Source organism: Phaenicophaeus curvirostris, chromosome 18 (genome assembly GCF_032191515.1).
Source record: "Phaenicophaeus curvirostris isolate KB17595 chromosome 18, BPBGC_Pcur_1.0, whole genome shotgun sequence".
NCBI lineage: Eukaryota > Metazoa > Chordata > Aves > Cuculiformes > Cuculidae > Phaenicophaeus > Phaenicophaeus curvirostris.
The window spans coordinates 16,047,824-16,064,641 of NC_091409.1; the positions used below are offsets into that span (position 1 = coordinate 16,047,824).

Here is a 16,818-nt window from a genome sequence, read left to right on the forward strand (position 1 = left end):
CCGGTAGCTCAGGCAGGGCTGTGCCCAGGGCTGGGCTGTGTCCTGGGCAGCTCTGTAGAGACAAAAATCCCACTAAAGGTTTCTCATCCAGACCCCACACGTCCACAGCCACATGGCTCAGACCACTTGCAAACACAGCAAGACCTGCGCTCTCCCAGCCTGTTTCAGTGGGATTGCTGTGTCCCAGGGAGGCTCCTGGCAGCACCAGCCCAGTGCACACTGCCACATAGCCAAGGGAATCAGAGAAGCCCTAGGTTGGAAAAGAATCACAGAATCACTGGATTGGGAAAGACCTCCAGGGTCATCGAGTCCAACCATTCCTATCAATCACTAAACCATGCCCCTCAGCACCTCATCCACCCGCATTTTATATACCTCCAGGGATGGTGACTCAACCACCTCCCTGGGCAGCCTCTGCCAGTGCCCAATGATCCTTTCTGTAAAATTCTTTTTCCTGATGTCCAGCCTGAAACTCCCCTGGTGGAGCTTGAGGCCATTCCCTCTTGTCCTGTCCCCTGTCACTTGGCAGAAGAGCCCGGCTCCCTCCTCTCCACAACCTCCCTTCAGGTAGTTGTAGAGAGCAATGAGGTCTCTCCTCAGCCTCCTCTTCTCCAGACTAAACACCCCCAGCTCTCTCAGCCGTTCCTCATAAGGCCTGTTCTCCAGCCCCCTCACCAGCTTTGTTGCTCTTCTCTGGACTCGCTCCAGAGCCTCAACATCCTTCTTGTGGTGAGGGGCCCAGAACTGAACACAGGATTTGAGGAGCGGTCTCACCAGTGCCGAGTCCAGAGGGAGAAGAACCTCCCTGGACCTGCTGGTCACACTGTTTCTGATCCAAGCCAAGATGCCATTGGCCTTCTTGGCCACCTGGGCCACTGCTGCCTCATGTTCAGTTGCTGTCAACCAACACCCCCAGGTCCCTCTCCTCCAGGCAGTTTCCAGCCAGACTTCTCCTAGTCTGGAGCTGCACAGGGTTGTTGTGCCACAAGTGCAGGACCCAGCACTTGGCTTTGTTAAACCTCATGCCATTGGTCTCAGCCCAGCAGTCCAGCCTGTTCAGATCCCTTTGGAGCCTCCCTTCCACACTTCCACTCAGCTTAGTGTCATCCACAAACTTGCTAAGGGTGCACTCGATGCCTTCATCCAGGTCATTGATAAAGACACTGAACAGGGCTGGACCCAGCACTGAGCCCTGGGGACACCACTTGTCACTGGCCTCCAGCTGGAGTTAACTCCATTTCCCACCACTCTCCGGGCCCTCCATCCAACCAGTTTTCCACCCAGGAGAGAGACCTTTGAGGTCATCAAGCCGAACCTTATTTGCCCACTACTGAACCAATCCAGTACCAAAACAGATCCCCGACCACCTCATCTGCCCGGCTTTTAAACCCCTCCAGGGATGGAGACTCAACCACCTCCCTGGGCAGCCTCTGCCAGTGCTTGATAACCCTTTCAGTGAAGTTTTTCCTAGTGTCCAATCTGAACCTCCCCTGGCGCAACTTGAGGCAATTTCCTCTCGTCCTATAGCCTCTCACTTGAGAGAAGAGACAAGCACCCACCTCTCTACAACCTGCTTTCAGGTAGTTCTAGACAGTGATGAGGTCTCCCTTCAGCCTTCTCTTCTCCAGGCTAAACCACCCCAGCTCCCTCAGCTGCTCATCATAAGACTCATTCTCCAGCCCCATCAACAGCTTCATTGCTCTCCTCTGGACATGCACCAGGACCTCAATGTCTTTCTTGTCAGCCCCGCCCCACACAGACTCCCCCAGCAGACTTACCTGCTGCCCACAGAATGAGACCTGCACATATGGGTCGATGAAGACTTTTTTCTCCCCTATGATCTTGGAGAAGCCCCCCATTATGCCTGCACTCATGCTGGGCAGGCCCTCAGCACGATACAGCTTGACGGAGACCCTGGCCCAGGGTCTCTCTGCAGGGACTCTCTTAGGCAGCAGCAGGTTCCTGAAAGTCAAAGTCATGTTCTGACTCTCTTCTGGAGCCCAGCAAACACAATGATGTGAAATGCCCCAATTGGCAGGAGGTTTGGATCCTGCCCAAACACAGGTCTCTTTCACCATCAGAAGAGGGAAAAATGGGGCAGAAAAAGTAGTGTGAAGAGGGACATGACTGCTTTCCCCAGGGCAAGTCAAGACCACGCTGCACCTACCTTTCAATGTCCACATCCTGGCTGCTGGAGGAGGTGGGAAGAGAGCTCACTATGTCCCCACGCACAGTGACAGAGATGTTGCACTTCACAAAGCCCTTCACGCCTGCACGGGTATCTGTGGGGTCACTGATAACAGCCCATTTCTGGAAAAACCTGTGATCTGAGAGGGAAGGAAGGAGTTCCCTGGAGAGAGCCCAGGTTGCTGGTTCACGCCCCAACTACATCTGCACAAAGGCTGCCGTGCCCCTGCCTCTGAAGGTGCAGGAGTTGTCACCAGGCTTCCGACAGCCGGGAGGAGAATCAAGCACTGCTCCTTATGTGAACCAAGTGGTTTAAAGACAGGGCCCTCACCAGACCCAGCAGAGCAGGAAGGAAACACCAGTTTCAGACCAAGCCGGGGTCAGGGAGCGGGTGCACGGTGCAGTCGGTCCTACCTGGCTGGCTATACACTGTCAAAACGTCCATCTTGAATGTCCCTATGCATGTTCCCATGAAAGGGATCTTCTTTGAGTGAAAAACCTGCAGGCAGCACAAATCCTTCTGAGCACCAAGAGATACGGGCAGGCAGGCATCTCTGAGGAGCACAGGACTGCTAAGAGATGCCCATTCCAAGCCACAGCTCAGGCAGCAGATGCAAGCTCCTCGTGCACATTGACCCATGTGAGCCGGCCGTGGGACAAACTCACTCCTCTTCAACTGTTCCCACAAGGCCCACCAGCCCTCAGTCAAATCTGGGCTAAAGCAAATTAATGTGCAACCAATTGCTTATTCCAGCAGCCCCAGATAAGCCAAACCCCTACAATAAACTAAGGACAGACGCGCAGAGAGTCCCATGCCCATATCCTGCTGTGCCCTCACCAGGCCAACGTCCCTCTGAAAACTGGAGAGGTGGGGTTGTTCAGCCTGGAGAAGAGAAGGCTGCGGGGAGACCTTAGAGCAGCTTCCAGGACTGAAAGGAGCTCCGGGAAAGCTGAGGAAGTGCTCTGGATCAGGGAGCTCAGGGATAGGATGAGGGGGGACAGTTTTGGGCTGAAAGAGGGGAGATTGAGAGGAGATCTCAGGGAGAAATGTTTTGCTGTGAGGGTGGGGAGGCCCTGGCCCTGGTTGCCCAGAGCAGGGGTGGCTGCCCCATCCCTGGAGGGGTTCCAGGCCAGGCTGGATGGGGCTTGGAGCAACTGGATCTAGTGCGAGGTGTCCCTGCCCATGGCAGGAGTGGAACTGGGTGGGCTTTGAGGTCTCTTCTGGCCCAAACCATTCTAGGATCATATGAAAACCTGAGCCTTGCTCAGTGCTTGCTGCACCCACTCCAGCCAAAGAGACGTGCAGCCTTTCACAGGGAAAGCACTGGAGATTGTGTGTCAGAGGAGGTGCTGGCTGGGTTCAGCTGTCCTCGGGAAAGCCTCATGTCTTGGAGAAGCCCCTGTGCTTTGGGCCTAGAGATTTTTGAAGACTACTCTCTGCTTGTCTGGGCTTTTCTACAAGCACAAATCACTGGTGAGCTCTCCTCGCACTTCCGCAGCTGGGAGGATGAGGCTCCTGGGAAAGCGGCAGTAGGGAATCACCCCCAAAACAGCAGGACAGCAAGGCAATGGGCAAGGGACTGCCCCAGATACCCCACTTCAATTACTGGATGCACAGAAAACTTGGCATGGAGAAGGTAGGAAGGTGTCACTGCCCAGCACTGGCTCAGAGCAGGGCTGGGTCTCTGCCCCACTGTGGCTGCAGGTACTTGTACCCTTGTTTTGCCCAACATTCCCAGCACCCACACACAGAAGTGCTGGGCTGTACCAGTTACCGGTGAGAGATAACGAGGAGGTCATACTTACTGAGATCTCTATGAGTCTGTGGAATAAAATGTCCCTTGGCTCATGGAATTCAAACAAAAAATACTGAAAGGGAAGAGCGAGACGGCTGAGCCTTGGGCTCCCAGCATGCCTGCAAGGGTGGCCCCAGCTACGTGGGACAGAAGAAGGGCAAGGACAGAGCCCCTGCCCCCATCACCTACTTCATTGTAGAAGGGGCAGTTTGTTGACTTCTGTGTCGCCGTGTGCCTCTTCTCCTCTCCAACCTTGACTACCACAAAAGGGTTAATGTTCACTCCCACCAGCTTCTGTGCTTCAATGATATTAATCCCAACCTGAGAAAATGTGGGAAAGAAACCTTGGGTCAGCACCCTCCTTGTTTCCAGCTCCACCTGGAGCTTGTGTCAGCAATACCAGTTCACAAACGTGCAGGGCCCTCTGGCTATAGCGGTGGATGCCCAGGGCAACAATACCACAGCTGCTGAATCTGCTACAGCCAGGATGAACCAACAGGGAATCTGGGAGATTTGATTCTTTCAGACAAGCACAGAAATGAAGCATTAAATCCCCAACACCTTTGACAAGAGTAGCATCCCACTGTCCCCACATAGTGGGCTCCACAGAACATCTTGGAGATGTTCTTTGTATCTTCTGTCAATAATTCTCTTTGAATCCTACCGAGATGGACACTGTTGGAAAGACTGGGCTGTCTCATCTGCTGTGACCAGTTACGGGTCTAAGGCATGGGAGAAATGTTCTCACATGTGCTCTCAGTACATGCAGCTAGGCTGTTGTTACAGTGAAGAAAAACCTCAAGAAGAGGACGGTACAAAATTGCACCTCCTACAAAAGCTTCCTGCGTTGTGATTATATGATTCTATAGAAGAAGTGTTCAGTGATCTGATTTAGTAGTGGACATGAATGGTTGGGCTTGGTGACCTCGAAAGCCTTTTCCAATCTAGGGATTCTATGATTCTATAGATGCTTGGTGGATAGGACCCAGCCCTGAAAAGCAGGAGACCCAAATGTGAGTCCCTGTTTACTTAGAACCAGGAAAGGTTTAAATCCTGGGAGACCTGCCCTGAAATGCGTAGGGCAAAGTGTGGGACTGAACTCCTTTTCCAGATTTCACAGTGGTTTCAAATAAACCTGACATCAGAGCCTCAGCCAGAGCCACAGCTTCACACCAGCCCCCTAGCATCTCCGCAAAGCAGCTCTCCATCCCAGCCATGTCCCCTGTCCCTGGGGGCCTGAACAAGGCCCTGGGGAACCTGGCAGGCACCAGCCCTGCATGGCTGCTCTCGGAAGCTCAGCTCAGGCCACGTTTTGCCATGGCACATGTGGCTCTCAGGCTGATTCCCACCTCTTGTACATCCACAGATAACTACATGGTCCAGAAAGAAATTCCGCTTTGGACTGGCTGACATTGGAGCCAGCACTCATGGATGCAAAGGGAATCTCACACCTTGCCCAGAGGAATCATGCAAAGCAAGAAGGCATCTTCATGCAAGAGGCCTCGCCAGGGCATGTGAACATCGGAGAAACCTGGGCCCACCGTGAGGGAAGAGCTGTGGGGCCAGGGGCAGCGGCAGGGTCGCACACTCAATAATGCGGTACCTGGAAGCTCTGCGGGGTTGGGGTGGCAAAGAGGTCCCGTGCGGAGCAAAGTCTGGAGCGGCTACACAGAAAAACAATCCAGGTGAGCAGGTCTACATGGACCTGAACAAGACCCCACCAAGGGAAGCAACAGAAACCCTGGCAAATAACAGCTCCTTGCCCTGGGAATGAGCACATCCCCAACGGTGAGGCCCCTGTGTGGGGCCATTGGAGACTGGAGATTTCTGACATTTTGCCGAAGTAGAATACCAAGGGACACAGGATTCCCCCAGACATCACCCCACGAGCTGGCTCTTTCCACCCCAGCACCCAAGCAGGGGCAAGAGAGAAAAGAGTGCCATGGATACCTCTTCACCGGGCTGAAGATAACAGCTGACACCTCCATCTCAGACACATCGTAGAAATCTTCTTCCTCCTCTTCCTCTTCCTCATCAGTCTCCAGGCCTTTCGCCAGCTTCCTGCCCAGCGCAGCAGCCCTCCTGTCCAGCTCACTTGCTCGCAGCCCCTCCACTGCCCTGCAAACCCCCTGCTACCTCATTGCCACATCGCCAGCCCCGACAAGCGGGTTGCGCGCTCCCCACCTCCTGGAGAGCGAGGTGATGCAGTCATGTAGGACTACTTACTCCAGCTCCTCAAACCCAGGATTGCAGATGATTAACTCCGAGCTGTAAGGAAAACAGACATTCTGTTGAAAAAACAAGTGTGTTTCAGCTGTTCACTGAGACATTTAAGCAACAGTGCTGCAGCCACCCTCCTGCTTGGCTCTTGGCAGGGACATAAGCATCCTCCTAAGAGCCGCTTTTCCCCTGTCCGGCTGTGTACCTGCTGCTTGCCTCTGGCCCCCCAGAGCAATGCTCCCCAGACCTGGCTGCTGCCTGTCCTCCCATGTGCCCAGTCACCCACATCTCCCCTGCGTGTAGGGTGGCTGGGGTTGCTACAGTCCAAAGCCTCACTTTCTGCAACTTCACAACCACAGTGCCTTATTCCCATTGGGTAGAATCATAGAATAACCAGGGTGGAAGAGACCCACTGGATCATCAAGTCCAACCATTCCTACCAAACACTAACCCATGCCCCTTAGCACCTCGTCCACTCGCCCCTTAAACCCCTCCAGGGAAGGTGACTCAACCACCTCCCTGGGCAGCCTGTTCCAGTGCCCAATGACCCTTTCTGTGAAGAATTTTTTCCTAATGTCCAGCCTAAATCTCCCCTGGCGGAGCTTGAGGCCATTCCCTCTTGTCCTGTCCCCTGTCACTTGGGGGAAGAGGCCAGCTCCCTCCTCTCCACAACCTCCTTTCAGGGAGTTGTAGAGAGCAATGAGGTCTCCCCTCAGCCTCCTCTTCTCCAGGCTAAACAACCCCAGCTCTCTCAGCCGTTCCTCATTCCTAGCCGTTCCTAGGAAGGCTGCAGAGATGCTCTGGAGTCCAAAAGGACTCCCAGGGCACAGTAGATCATTGCAATCACAGGCTCTTTGTAAAGACAAAGTTTTTTCTTTTTGAGACACCTGCTCACTTATTGTTGCTGCAGAGACACATCAGCCTGGGCAGAGGTGGAGAGAGGCTGGATTATATCCCAAAGGTTGCCACTGGTAAAGCTGCCTGTACAAGCTGCCTGCAAGCTTGCTCCCCCCAGGGTTTCAGTACCTGTCTTTCATATGATAGACAAAGTCCTCTTCAAACCAGGTCCCAGCTGATCCATCTGGAGGCTGGTAGCGCAAATCCAACTCAATGTAGATCTACAAACAGAAAATGAAATTGCCCGAGAGCACAAAACAACTGCAGGAATGTTACAGAAAAGATGAATAGGAGCATGGAAGAAAAAAGAAGTGAGATGCTGGTGGAAAAGACAAGGGAGGAAGGAGGGGGGTCACAACCCCACAAGAAGCCTGTTTACACCAGACTCTCCTTGTCTGCCTCCATCAACAAGCTGGAGTGAACCAAATTCCCTCTCCTACAGATTCCCAAACTCCAGAAGGCACCAAATAAAAGTGGGCTCCCATTTCCAAACCTAAAACACACCACAGAGGCCTCTGAGACCCATCTCAGTGCTTGTGATGAGGAAAGCGGGGAGATCCCTGCAGCAGAGCAAACGAACAAGCAGGGGTTTGGAGCGGTCTGTGTGTGGGAGGCAGGAGACAGCTGGAAAAGCATCCCCAGGCACAGCAGCTTGGTTTGAAACCCCACAGAACCCCCTGACTGCATCACAACAGACATCACCTCAGCATTAGTAATGAAAAGGGACAGCCAGGACACACTGGGGATCAACAGAGTCAGCACAGGTCTGAAAACACTTGGTCTGCATGTGAACAGCCTGATCTCAAACCAACACAAGTGCACAAGAATTTCCCAGCAGAGGTCAAAATCACAACCCTGGAGGAGGTCACTTCTCAGTAGACTGGAGGGGACATACAAGCTGGGGTCATAGGTCAGTCCCTGGGGACCACAGGTTTCTGTGAGGAGAAATACAGCCCAGGAAAGCAGTAGGACAGCAGCTGAGAAAGGCAGCAGCAAAGGCCAGGTGGATGCAAAAGCCTGAGCTAAAGCTGGGTGAACAGCTAAAGCTCTGAAAAAAAACCTTCAAACCTCCAGGAGAAAAATGGGGTGCAAAGAACTCAAGTTCCAGAGAAGAATAGGACCTGAAATAGCAGGAAGAGCTTTGCTCCCTCTTTGCTAAAGAAGCAGTTGTTGAAACAACCTCTCTGCCTTGGGGAGGAGTTTCTCCCCAGCTGAGCTGAGGGACAGGGTCTCAGGCTGCTCTTGGATGCATGTCCAGCCTTATCTGCCCTGTTTCTGTCCCTCGCAGCCCTTCTGCAGCCAGGGCTGCACAACAGCTTGGTTTAAAACACCACAAAAGCCATGAGCACCTCCAGAATCTGCATCACAAGAGACATCGAAAGTGTCAGTGACGAGTGCCAGGGCTGCACAGTCGGAAACTAATCTGGCAAAACTGAATACAGTTGGTTTTTGGTTGGAGCGGCTCATCAGCAAGTGCTGCTGTGAGCATCAGGGAGGAGGCAGCCAGGGGCAGAGGGCTGGCCCGCAGAGCCCCTCTGCCCTTACAGCGGTGTAAGTGCCCCTCGCTTGGCCCCCTCACACCGCCACCAGCAGGGAGTGATGTCAAAGGATCCAATTCGGCTGGCAAAAACATTTACGCAGTTTAGCATTGGGTTAAAAATCATCCTGGAAATGCTCAGCCTCCAGCTGAACCTGCCAGCTCAACAACACAGGGAAGCCTCACCTGTGCCGCTCAGTCTCCTGGTCTGGTGGCCACAGAGCTGCACCGCAGGGCTGGGAAGGGCAAACAGGGATGCAGCACATCACGCTGCTGCCCGCCTCCACCTCTCCTCCTGCTTGCAGCCCTGGCACTGAGCCCTGGTTGTCCAGAGCTCTGCACGCCCAGCTGGCAGGAAACACCTCATTTTTGGGTTATGTTCATTTTCCACCGGCACAAAGGACCCAGCGGTGCCAGGACAGGAGAGGAGCTGGACCCCAGCACAGAACTGAGGGGCGAGCAGGCACCAGAGCCACTCGCACTGCCCCAGACCATCATTAAGCCGTCCAGTCAGCACTGGTGTTGAACCCAAAAGCTCTCCAAGGGTCCCAAGGCACCCTGCCACCTTCAGCCTCACTCCGTCAGCTCCCCTTTTCTTCACAGCTCATGCCCACGGATCTCCTACACCCATCACCCAGACAGGTTTTACCAAGCCTCCCTCTGCTCATCCAGGCCCGTGGCAGGTCTCCAGGACTCCCACTGCATGCACTGTTGGAAGCTCCTAGAGCCACCCGATGGGCATGAAGCGGTTGCAGCCCTGTGCAGGGAGGGCACACATGCCACAGCACTCCTAGGCTCAAAGCGGCACCTTGTGCCCCCGCTCAGCCCCAAATCCACCTGCGAGTGCCACACACGGTTTCCCACAGAGCCTTCCCGATTGCTGATGGCCAGGCTGACCCTGGAGGACTTACACCGGTGACTCTGTGGTTCCGATCCACAAGGGCCTCCCGCAGGATCAGCCTCCCAGATGTCATCAGGTGCTGAAGGCTGAGGACCAAGGTACCGAGAAGCCTGGAACAAAACCAGAGGCTGTAGCAATTCCGTACGCAACATCGGTGCCTGCATCCCAGGGGAAGGGAGTCCCAGAAGCTCTGCTCTCCTGCTCACAGCCCCTACACGCTGCAGCGAAGGCAGCAAACTGTGCTTGCCACGGGGCGTCTGGGCCCCATTGACCCCACGTGCCTCCACCCCAGCCATGCCCAGCAGCAACCGAGCTGCCACCCGTGGCCAAAGGCTTGGGCAGATCCTGTCCCAGCGCGCTCTGGCAGAGCTGGGCTTCGCGGGAGCCAGCCTGCATCTGGGTACCCAGGAGAGCTGGAGTGCCTTCCCAGCCAAAACTGGGAGAAGAGGCTCCGCACAAAGAAATACAGAAACAGGACATAAAGCCACGGCCATAGGGATTTCTGCGGCAACTTGGGCCAAAGTTTACATACTCTACAGACGCTTCTCCCTGGCAAGGTCCACTTGGCTCTCTGCAAGCAGCAGTAACGCACGTGGGGTTGCACTCAGCTGCTCGTAACCCCACCTGGTGTTACTGCTGTCTGAAGCCTCCATCGCCGCATGACAGCTCTGTTGAGCTAAGCCCTGTGTGACACAGAGCTTCCTGCCGGGAGCCCCCACTGGAGCGTTCAACTGCCCAGCCAGCTCTGAGACAGGAGGAATCATTCTCCAGTCACCTCCACTTCATCCACGAGCCGCTGAGCTCTCCCATCCCCTGTCCCTTCCTGTCCTGCCTCCCCCCAAGGAAGGAATCTCTCCTCTCATCACCCTCTTCTCCAGCTTTGCCCGCTCCCTGCTGCTGCCACAGAAAGGCTGCACATGCCCAAGTCCAGAGATTCATACAGTGGTGTCAGAAATGTTTCCCTTCTGTCCTTCCACACTCTCTTTCTATTTATTTTTGACCCTCTCCTCTCAAACCGTGCTGCCTGTCACCTGCCCTTGCCAGAGCGCAGGTGTGGGGATCGACACTGCCCGCACCACCCCAGACATTTCCTGCTGGACTTTGGCCCCCCAGTGTTTTGTTACTGTTTGTTTTATCTGTTTCTCCTACAGCCGTTTCTATTGACAATTCAGTCACAACCCCACTGACCCAGCTCCCAGAAGGAAAGCACGCGGCAAACACTGACAAAAGGTTCAGCCGCATTTCTGCTCTGGCTTTATCTGGAAATGCCTTGTGTACACTGCTCTCTGTTTCCTCCACACCCTCTCTGGCTTGCAATGTTTGGAAAGCCTTGTATTACTGGCTTCCTCTAGAAGGCTGTTCTTTTAGTTTTCCTTCAGTTTGTACACTTCGCGTAGCAGAGCCGCCTCCCTTCCCCGCAACCCTGTGCTTCACACGTCCTGGGAGGACACCGCTCTGCTCCCTTGCTCTCCCATCCACTCTCGAGTTGTCCTGAAGTGTTTTACAGCTCCTGGAGCAGCTGCTGAGCTCTCAGCACTGGGTCTGTGCCACCCAGAAGCATTTTAACTTCCGACTGATCCTTTAAATTTAAGTTGATGTGTCTTTAAAAGGTTAAACCACACCTCTGGGCACTCAGGGCTTTTCCCCACCGACAGGTGTGTTGAATCTGGGTGCAGAACAGTCACGGCCACAGTCACCACAGGTGATCTGCAGGGTAGGAGTAGGGCCCTGCTCTGCTCCAAGTCCTGCTCTTGTAGCTCTGTTTTTCAGGTTTTTATTTTAACTTGTCCCACCTGGGGTTCTGATTTGGATCCTTAAGGAGACTTTGTTGCTGGCACAACTAAACCATTCGCCTTATTTCACTTAATCACAGAAATCATAGAATGGTTTGAGTTGGAAGGGACCATAAAGATCATCTAATTTCGACACTGCCTGCCATGGGCAGGGACACCTCCCACAGGATCCAGTTGCTCCAAGCCCCATCCAACCTGGCCTGGAACACCTCCAGGGATGGGGCAGCCACCACTGCTCTGGGTAACCTGGGCCAGGGCCTCCCCACCCTCAGAGTGAAGAAATTCCTCCATACATCTAGTCTAAATCTGTCCCTCTCCAATTTAAATTCCCCCTCATCCTATCACTACATGTCTTTAGAAATGCTTTTTTGTAGCCCCTTCAGGTACTAGGAGCTGCTCTAGGGTCTCTCTGGAGCCTTCTCTTCTCCAGGCGGAACAACCCCAACTCTCTCAGCCTGTCCTTGGACTGGAGGTGCTCCAGCCCTTGGATCATCCTTGTAGCCTCCTCTGGACCAGGGGTCCAGCCCACGGTGCTGCTGCCCCACCAGACTAGCTCCATCCCTCTGCTAGACCTTGTACCCCCCTCTCCTCCTCTCCATCAGATTCCCAATAAACATTTTGTACTCCCAGTAAGAACTTTTAGCCTAGTACGTTTCCAATTACCACTGCCGGTCACCCCAACAACCGAGAGACGTACCTGTTACTGAACACCTTGCTGCAGTTGTACACCTTGATGGAGAGCAGCTCTCCCATCCCCAGCTTCCCGTAGTGCGGCCAGCGGAAGATCTGCAAGCAGAGCAGGAAGAGAAGACAACCTATTTCCACCGAATTTTCCCGTGTTTTTGTCTTTCTGGTCTCCTCTGCGAGGCAACCAAACCAAGGAGAGTGACAAAAAAGCCGGCACAGGGAAATTTCAACCCCACTGGCCAGGGCACAGGCAGGAGCTGGTAACGGAGGGTGGGGAGGGGGCACAGAGAAGCCGGGGCATCATCACCCTGGGAAGGGGAAGGCGCTCACCCCCTGAGCCCCCCGGTGCAGGGAGGGGACGGAGAGCTGCGCCCTGCGGCTGCGCTTGATCATAGAATCATAGAATAACCAGGTTGAAAAAGACCCACAGGATCATCGAGTCCAACCATTCTCATCAATCACTAAACCATTCCCCTTAGCACCTCGTCCACCCGCCCCTTAAACACCTACAGGGAAGGTGAATCAACCCCCTCCCTGGGCAGCCTCTGCCAGTGCCCAATGACCCTTTCTGTGAAGAATTTTTTCCTAATGTCCAGCCTGAACCTCCCCTGGTGCTGATTGAGGCCATTCCCTCTCGTCCTGTCCCCTGTCACTTGGGAGAAGAGCCCAGCTCCCTCCTCTCCACAACCTCCTCTCAGGTAGTTGCAGAGAGCAATGAGGTCTCCCCTCAGTCTCCTCTTCTCCAGGCTAAACACCCCCAGCTCTCTCAGCCGCTCCTCTTGTTCTCCAGCCCCTTCCCCAGCTTCGTTGCTCTTCTCTGGACTCGCTCCAGAGCCTGTCGGGGGGAGCTCGGAGCTGGGCCCCCATCCCCGCCCTTCCCGACCCCCCTGCCCCCTCACCTCCCCGAACTCGGCCTCGGCTTCACCGCGGACCCTCCTGGTTCTCCGGGCGAAGCCTGCGGGGCGGAGGAGCCGTGAGCCCGGGGGGAGCTGAGGAGGAGCTGGGGGGGGAGCTGGGGGATGCTGAGGGGAGCCGGGGGGAGCTGAGAGGAGCCGAGGGGAGCCGCCCGCGCCCACCTCGGAAGCGGAGCTCGACCTGGCGCTCCCCGCGCCCCGGCAGCCCCGAGAGCCGCCGCACCGCCGCGATGAGGGACATCGGCACCGGGAACGGGGGGATCCGCGCAGGGGCCGAGGGCACCGGGGATCAGGGGGCAGCGGGGTCCGGGCAGCGGGGAGCTCCGCTGAGGGATCGTTTAGGGCAGGGATGGATCCGGGCGGGGCGGGCTGGGAAGGGAGGAAGGAGGGACGAGCCGTGCAGGGCTGCCCCGGCCGGGCAGTGCCCCTTCCAGCCCCGCCAGAGCAAACGGGGCGGACCGGGCCCCGCGGCGGGAGGAGCCCGGGCCCCGCACCGCGCTCACCGGCCAGCCCCGCCGGAGCAGGTCACTTAACGCAGCTGATAGAGACCCCCACCCGAGGAGATGCGATACTGGACCTGATGGTCACCAATACAAGCGAACTCAACAGTGATACCAGGATCAGAGGCAGCCTGGGCTGCAGGGCTCGTGCACTGGTGGGGTTCAAGGTCCAGAGAGATATGGGACAGGTGAGGAGTACAGTCAGGATGCTAAACTTCAGGAAAGCAGACTTGCAGCTCTTCAAGGAATTACTCAGTAGGACCTTGCAGGACATGGTCCAGAACAGAGCCAGCAAATACTTAAGAATGCTTTCTGTGAAGCGCAAAAGCGCTCGCTCCACAGAGATAGGAAATCAGGCAGGGAAGGAAAGAGACCAGCATGGCCAAGTCGAGACCTGCCGGTCAAACTCAAGAACAAGAGGGAACTGCACAGGCAGAGCAAGCAGGGACGGGTAACCTGGGACGTGTATAGGGACACTGCCCGCTTGTGTAGGGATGAAGTCAGGAAGGCCAAGGCGCAGCTGGAGCTGAAGTTGGCAAGGGAAGCAAAGACTAACAAGAAGGGCTTCTACAGGTACATCAATCAGAAGAGAAGGTTCAAAGAGAACGTACCCCCACTGATGGCTGGAAATGGTGATCTCATGTCAACAAACAAGGAGAAGACTTAACAACAACTTTTTTGCCTCGGTCTTCACTGATAACCACTCTCCTCACCCCTCCTGGGTCATGAGACAGCAAGATGGGGACCAGAGGGATAAAACCCTCCAGGGGAGGATCAGGCTCGTGACCACCTGAGAAACCTGAACATACATAAGTCTACAGGACCCAATGAGATGCATCCCAGGGTCCTGAGGGAATTGGCTGATGTAGGTGCCAAACCACTCTCCATGACATTTGAAAAATCATGGTAATCAACAGAAGTCCCTGGTGCCTGGAAGAAGGCTGACATTGTGCCCATTTTTAAAAAGGGTAGAAAAGACAACCCTGGGAACCACCGACCTGTCAGCCTCACCTCTGTGCCTGGGAAGATCATGGAACAGATTCTCCTAGAAGCTCTGCTGAAGCACATGGAGGACATGGAGGTGATTAATGGCAGCCAGCACAGCTCCACCAGGGGCAAATCCTGTGTGACCAACTTAGTGGCTTTCTATGATGGGGTAACCACAGCAGTGGACACGGGTAAACCGAAGGATGCGATCTAGCTAGACTTCTGTTAAGTCTTTGACACAGTCCCCCACAACATCCTCCTCTCTAAATTGGAGAGACATGAATTAGATGGGTGGATGGTACAGTGGATAAGAAACTGGTTGTGGGTCGTATTCAGAGAGTAGTGGTCAACAGCTCAAAGTCCAGATGGAGATCCGAGACAAGTCGTGTCCCTCAGGGGTCCGTACTGGGACCGGTGCTGTTTAACATCTTCATCAGTGATACAGACAGTGAGTTCGCAGATGGCACCAAGCTGAGTGGGGCAGTTGCCACTCCGGAAGGATGGGATGTTAGCCAGAGAGACCTGGACAGGCTGGAGGCATGGGGCTGCGAGAACCTCATGAGGTTCAACAAGGCCAAGTGCAAGATCCTACACCTGGGTCGGGGCAATCCCTGATTTCAGTACATGATGGGGGATGATGTGATTGAGAGCTGCCCTGCAGAGAAGGACTTGGGGGTGCTGGTTGATGAGAAGCTCCACATGTGCCAGTGCTGGGTGCTGGCAGCCCAGAAGGCCAACTGCATCCTGGGCTGCATCCAAAGCAGCATGACCAGCAGGTCGAGGGAGTGATTCTGCCCCTCTATTCCTCTCTTATGAGACCTCATCTGGAGTATTGTGTCCAGGTCTGAATCCTCAACATGAGAAGTAGATGGGAGCTTTTGGAACGAGTCCAGAGGAGGCTACAAGGATGATCAGAGGGCTGGAGCATCTTCCATACAAGGACAGGCTGAGAGAGTTGGGCTTGTTCAGCCTAGAGAAGACTCCAAGGAAACCTTATAGTGACCTTCCAGTATCTGAAGGGGGCTACAAGAAAGCTGGTGATGGACTTTTTACAAAGGTTTGTAGTGATAGGACAAGGGGGAACAGGTATAGACTGGAGAGAGGCAGATTTAGACTTAGACATAAGGACAAATTTCTTCATGATGAGACTGGTGAGGCACTGGAACAGGTTGCCCAGGGAAGTTGTGCCTGTCCCATCCCTGGAAGTGTTCAAGGCCAGGTTGGATGGGGCTGATCCAGTGGGATGTGTCCCTGCCACATCACATAGGGGTTGGAATTAGATGATCTTTAAAGTCTCTTCCAACCCAAACTATTCTATGATTCTATGATTGAGACTACCACCGTGTGCCACATGAGCGGATCCAAGATTTGCTCAAAGCTGATCAAAAGCTCCCAGTAGAGTTTGTGTGGCTTCCTTAAAAACCTGGAGACATCCCACCACTTGCATTCACCTGAAGACAGCATCTCAGTTTTGGTGGAGCAGTCGCTGGGGGAACCAAGCATTTTAGACTCCTAGTAGGGCCCTGAGACCAACTAGGTGTCTGGGCACAGCAGGGGAATGGAGACTTGTTCCCCCAGAGGGAGCTCTGTCAGGTAGCATGGCATAATCTGGCATAAAATGTCACCAGCAGTTATTGCCAGGTGTCCTCGAAGCAAGAGAAATGCTCCTCGATGAGCTCCCGTGTGCCACAGCTTTGCATTTATACAACCCCCTGAGGCTAAAACATCCTTGGGGCCAGCAAGCACAAGTGCACTCGCTAAGCCTCAGCCCAGGGTAAGGAGCCTCCGGGGGTGTTCCCTGTGCTCACCTGCAGAGAAAGGGAGAGTGATTCGGACAAAGGAGAGCGTGCACTGGCACTGAGCAAGAGCAGCACATTCTCCCAGGGAGGAAAACTTGAGCTCCTGTCGACTTCAAGCAACAACTATGCTGTAAATCTGCATTCCAGCTGCACCCAGGGCAGCACAAGGAGGAAACCTCCCAGCCACTCCCCAAAGCAGCCAGCAGCCGCCTTCGCTGCCTCGAAAACCAGGAGTCCTGGGGAGAGCAGAGAATTACAAGAAAACAGGCAAAAAAAACTCTGCAAAGAAACAGTTCAGCAGCTTCCATACTTGAGCCTCCCACAGCTTTTGACCTGGCCCCGCGCCCAGGCAGCACCTGCTCTCAAGTGACAGCCACAGGACTCAGGCCCCTTGACTCACCTGCATTTCAGCCGCTCCCCTCTGTCCTCCAAATTCTCCTCTGCTTACACAGGGGTAAGAACTTCCTCAGACATGTCTCTACCACCTCTTGGCCTCTTCCTCCCCAGTCTAGGGCAGGTCTCTCCTACCATCAGCGAGTGTAGCCCCTGAGGACACTTTGGCTTGCTGCAGGACAGCAACTCCGCACCTCAGAGCGGAGA

The 16,818-nt window shown here is 54.6% G+C and overlaps 1 protein-coding gene across 1 annotated transcript in view; it reads right to left on the reverse strand.

Moving 5' to 3' along the window:
- Nucleotides 1-13,186, reverse strand: part of LOC138728393 (fer-1-like protein 4) — a 44,376-nt gene extending 31,190 nt beyond the window's left edge. Inside the window, exons 1-13 of the mRNA XM_069871708.1 lie at nt 13,095-13,186; nt 12,918-12,973; nt 12,029-12,117; nt 9,549-9,648; nt 7,230-7,321; nt 6,210-6,251; nt 5,934-6,101; nt 5,587-5,647; nt 4,173-4,304; nt 3,994-4,056; nt 2,602-2,686; nt 2,168-2,327; nt 1,779-1,962 (exon numbers count right to left, since the gene is read on the reverse strand). Coding sequence (XP_069727809.1) covers nt 1,779-1,962; nt 2,168-2,327; nt 2,602-2,686; nt 3,994-4,056; nt 4,173-4,304; nt 5,587-5,647; nt 5,934-6,101; nt 6,210-6,251; nt 7,230-7,321; nt 9,549-9,648; nt 12,029-12,117; nt 12,918-12,973; nt 13,095-13,173 — 1,311 coding nt within the window. The 5' untranslated portion in view covers nt 13,174-13,186. The remainder of the gene's footprint in view (nt 1-1,778; nt 1,963-2,167; nt 2,328-2,601; nt 2,687-3,993; nt 4,057-4,172; nt 4,305-5,586; nt 5,648-5,933; nt 6,102-6,209; nt 6,252-7,229; nt 7,322-9,548; nt 9,649-12,028; nt 12,118-12,917; nt 12,974-13,094) is intronic.
- Between the last annotated feature and the right edge of the window lie 3,632 nt (nt 13,187-16,818).